Source organism: Echinops telfairi, unplaced genomic scaffold (assembly GCF_000313985.2).
Source record: "Echinops telfairi isolate 266 unplaced genomic scaffold, ASM31398v2 ScPeMD7_2291;HRSCAF=2852, whole genome shotgun sequence".
NCBI lineage: Eukaryota > Metazoa > Chordata > Mammalia > Afrosoricida > Tenrecidae > Echinops > Echinops telfairi.
The window spans coordinates 18,874,456-18,875,536 of record NW_022106189.1 but is presented as its reverse complement, the minus strand read 5'-3'; the positions used below and the strand labels follow the sequence as shown (position 1 = coordinate 18,875,536).

The window sequence follows — 1,081 nt, the reverse complement described above, 5'->3', positions numbered from 1 at the left end:
GCATTACAGAGAGAACCTGCCTGCATGGTCACAGAGACATGTCTAAACATACGTGTTTGTAGCAAAGCCATGCATGTATGAACTGGAACCCTCGTCATAGTCATACCTTTGGACAGACTCTCATATTTATAATATTTATAATAATTAGCAACAACGACAGAAGAAAAGAATCTAACTGTCCGCATGATGGCATTGACTCTTCAGAGCCCCGGATGTAGGTACAGTTTTGAAACCAGCTTCTGCATAAAGAACATTCTTCTATAATGCCACATCTGTGTTGTGCTTTTCTGTTCTGGGCCCCAAATTTGAGGCCAGTGTTGACATTTTGTCTTTATCTGAAAAGCAGCCATGGAGAGGATGGGAGGCTACGTATCGTTTCCTATGCAGGATACTGCAACCCACGCAGGCTACTCTACTGGGGCCGGGCAAGAGAACACTGGAGGGAAGAGCATGGCCCAGTATCTGAAAGGCCACCGGCCATAGGGAAGGTGGATTCGTATATAGCAGCTCCAGCAAAGGTAGAACCAGAACGGATGGGCAGAAGCTGCAGGGGATGAATCTCAACTCAAGGGGAGGAATTAATCTGCAGCAACAACAAATAGGGATCTGCCCCCCTCCCCCCACAGCCATTCTCCCCTCTGGGGAATTCCCCTCAGAACCACCCAAAGAACCTTCTTGGAGCTTAGTACCCTACTCTCCCTTATCCCAGAAGTGTTGTCTGCTGCTCAGTTGCAATCAGTGAAGCCAGAACCCTTTGCCTGGCTTTGGAGGCCCTGCCTGACTTACACTTCTCCTGTTCCAGCTGGTGGGGCTCCTGCAGATTCCACATGGCCCAAGTGGACCACTGGCCCTTCTCAGGGCAGGGCTGTCTCTGCTCTCTACTGCAAAGTTTCCTGGCCTGTCTTCCATCTCCTCTTGTGCAGTTTTACCCCTCCTATCCCTCTCAGCTCCTGGGCCGTGCTCCTGTCAGAAGGTGCTGCTCCTCTTCTACCTACAGCAGGGCCTTGTTGGGGCAGCTCCCAGGCCCCAGTGTTCATATCAAGGGTGTTCGTGGCCCATTACCCTATTCCGTCCCTGCAAC

At 51.0% G+C, this 1,081-nt stretch overlaps 1 protein-coding gene across 1 annotated transcript in view; it reads left to right on the top strand.

Annotated features, from left to right (window-relative positions):
- Nucleotides 1–186: 186 nt before the first annotated feature.
- The window catches only part of CES1 (carboxylesterase 1), a 27,506-nt gene continuing 26,611 nt past the window's right edge, over nt 187–1,081 (top strand). Inside the window, exon 1 of the mRNA XM_013005198.2 lies at nt 187–214. Coding sequence (XP_012860652.1) covers nt 187–214 — 28 coding nt within the window. The remainder of the gene's footprint in view (nt 215–1,081) is intronic.